The following is a 2,383-nucleotide window of genomic DNA, read 5'->3' on the forward strand; positions in this document are numbered from 1 at the left end:
AACACAAGGTAATGGTGAGAGGGGGACCAAAAAAAATCCATAGAAACATGTGCTCTGGTAGAGGGAAAAAAGAAATGACTAATTTCTGGAGTGGTTATTAAAAAAAAAAAAAAAGCGACAATTAAAAATAATAAATGGTGGGTGGGTGAGTGCAGGGAGCGAGCTATCGTCCCTGCTCCCAGTTCTCCCAGGCTTGATGCTGTGGCACAGCAGCCTGGCCGCCCTCAGGGATGTGAGAGAGCTCGCTGTGTGCAGGCCCCTTGCTGGGTGTGGCAGGTAAGATCGTGTTAAATCCTCAACCTTAGGAGGGTTGGTTTTCAACTTACAGAAGAGTTAACAGGCCCTGATTGGTGATATCACTTTTTAGGGACTTGAACCCAAGCAGTCTGGCTCCAAAGCCCCTGCTGTTCGCCCCAGTGATCCCATTGGAATGCTCTGCTTGGGAAAACTCACCCAAGCCAGGCACTCTCCCACCCCCTGGCCTTTACAGAGGCTGGGGTTTCTCAGTCTAGAACAGTTCATGTCACCTGGCCAACTCTTTCAGCCCAGTTTGGATGTCACTTCTTCCAAGAGGTCTTCCCTTCTGAAAAGCCCCTAGATGCTGTCACCTGCCATGCTCTGCTAGACCAGGTACACAACCTCTATCTGAGCCCTATTGCCATGCTGGAATAATCTGTGTATATGTCCATATCCCACTTTCTCGGCTGGGAACTAGGGCCCCAGGAGCACCAGACAGGAGAGGACCGGGCAGACGAGGTACTTGGTAGAGCCTGAGGAAAGTTTAAGGAATATTAGTGGGAGCTCAAAAGGCCATGCAGGAGCCCCTGGAGCTCTGATGGGCAGGAAACAGAGTGAAAAGTGGGAAATGAGACTGAGCTGAGGCTGCCCTGGAGGGTTCTGCACACCTGGGGACAACAGCAGCCCAGACAAGCCCATCCTCAGCCCTGTCCTGGGCACTGGTGTGGATGGAATGGGCTGGCTTCTCCTAGGCCTTACCTGTGCTGGAGCAGAGGCAGCCTCCTCACTGTCTGATTCCTCCTCGCTGCTCTCGGAGTCTTCGTGCTTCTCAGCTTTGACCTGGGCCATGGAAGGCCCTGCCTTCCCTTGTCCTGAGGGCCCCTTGGTGGGAGTGAGGCTTTTCCCCACAGACTTTGCCTAGAATGACAAGAAAGAGAGGTGTGTCACAGGAGCCCAAAGGACTACGTGGGGGCTGGCTGTGAGTCAGTCAAGCACACCTGGCCTCACCTGGCCCTGTGCTGCGGCAGGAGCTGTCTCCTCCTCACTGTCTGACTCCTCGCTGCTTGAAGAGTCCTCCTCTGGCCTCTGGGTGCCTCTGGTCATAGCTGGGGACGATGTGCAAGCTGGTGAATTCCCCTTTCCTGCTTTCCAGGGGGCTGGTGTGCCCACTCGAACTGGGGGGGCCTTGGCAGATGCAGGCGTAATGGGGGTGCCTTTCCTTGGGGAGGCCGTGGCCTGAGTTTTCATAGCTGGTTTTGCCTGAGGGGACACAGAAGTCAGAAGCTGGAGAAGAATCCTGGATTCAGAGCCCCCATCTGTTCTAGGGTGAAACCCCACGGCCATCCTTCCCCACAGCTTCCTGTGGAGCTGACTAGTAGGGTCGGCTCAGGGTCAGGCTATGTAGCTGCCCCTCCTGGGACCGCACCTGGGGCCTCACCTGGGCTGGAGTCACAGCTGTGGATGCCTCCTCATCACTGTCTGACTCCTCACTGCTGCTCTCCACGTCTTTCTTGGGCCTTTCAACCTTGAGCTGGGTGGCTGTAGGCCCTGCCTTCTGGGGGGGGCACTTGGTGGGGCCTGAGGCAGATCTGACCTGAAGAACTTTCCCCGAGGACTTGGCCTGGAATGAGACACATGGGATCGGGGAGGCCAAAGCATGCTTGTGTGCAGAGACACAGGGGACGGAGGGGGCAGAGTCAGCGTGCAGAGAGGGAGGGGCTCCAGCACTGCGGGGAGAGAAAGCCCTACAGGCAGGGGCCTCACCTGGGCTGGGGCCACAGCTGCTGGCGCCTCCCCCTCGCTGTCCGACTCCTCACTGCTGCTCTCCGAGTCCTCCGGCCTCCCTGCCTTGGCCTGGACAGCTGCAGGGCCTGCCTTGCCAGGGGGTGCTGGGATGACCCCTTTCCTCGGGGACTCCTTGGCGGGGGCTGAGACAGCTTTGACCTGGGTGGGCTTCCCCGAGGACTTCGCCTAGAACGAGCGAGACAAAATGAGGGGAGAGAGGCAGCTCAGAGGGTGGATGTGAGGCTAGAGACCAGACAGGGCCAAGGACACCACACACACACCACACCACACAGTGAGGGGTGGGGGCAGGGCTCTTGCTGAGCAGGAGAACAAGTCTTCAGAAGGCCTTGGGCGGGGGAGG

General features: G+C 57.6%; 1 protein-coding gene across 1 annotated transcript in view; it reads right to left on the bottom strand.

Moving 5' to 3' along the window:
• The window catches only part of LOC109376861 (treacle protein-like), a gene marked incomplete at its 5' end in the record, with an annotated part of 49,023 nt that overhangs the window by 34,558 nt on the left and 12,082 nt on the right, over positions 1 to 2,383 (bottom strand). Inside the window, 4 exons of the mRNA XM_019632999.1 lie at positions 997 to 1,155; positions 1,246 to 1,497; positions 1,676 to 1,858; positions 2,002 to 2,208. Coding sequence (XP_019488544.1) covers positions 997 to 1,155; positions 1,246 to 1,497; positions 1,676 to 1,858; positions 2,002 to 2,208 — 801 coding nt within the window. The remainder of the gene's footprint in view (positions 1 to 996; positions 1,156 to 1,245; positions 1,498 to 1,675; positions 1,859 to 2,001; positions 2,209 to 2,383) is intronic.

Source organism: Hipposideros armiger, unplaced genomic scaffold, assembly GCF_001890085.2.
Source record: "Hipposideros armiger isolate ML-2016 unplaced genomic scaffold, ASM189008v1 scaffold_1225, whole genome shotgun sequence".
In the NCBI taxonomy this organism is placed as follows: domain Eukaryota; kingdom Metazoa; phylum Chordata; class Mammalia; order Chiroptera; family Hipposideridae; genus Hipposideros; species Hipposideros armiger.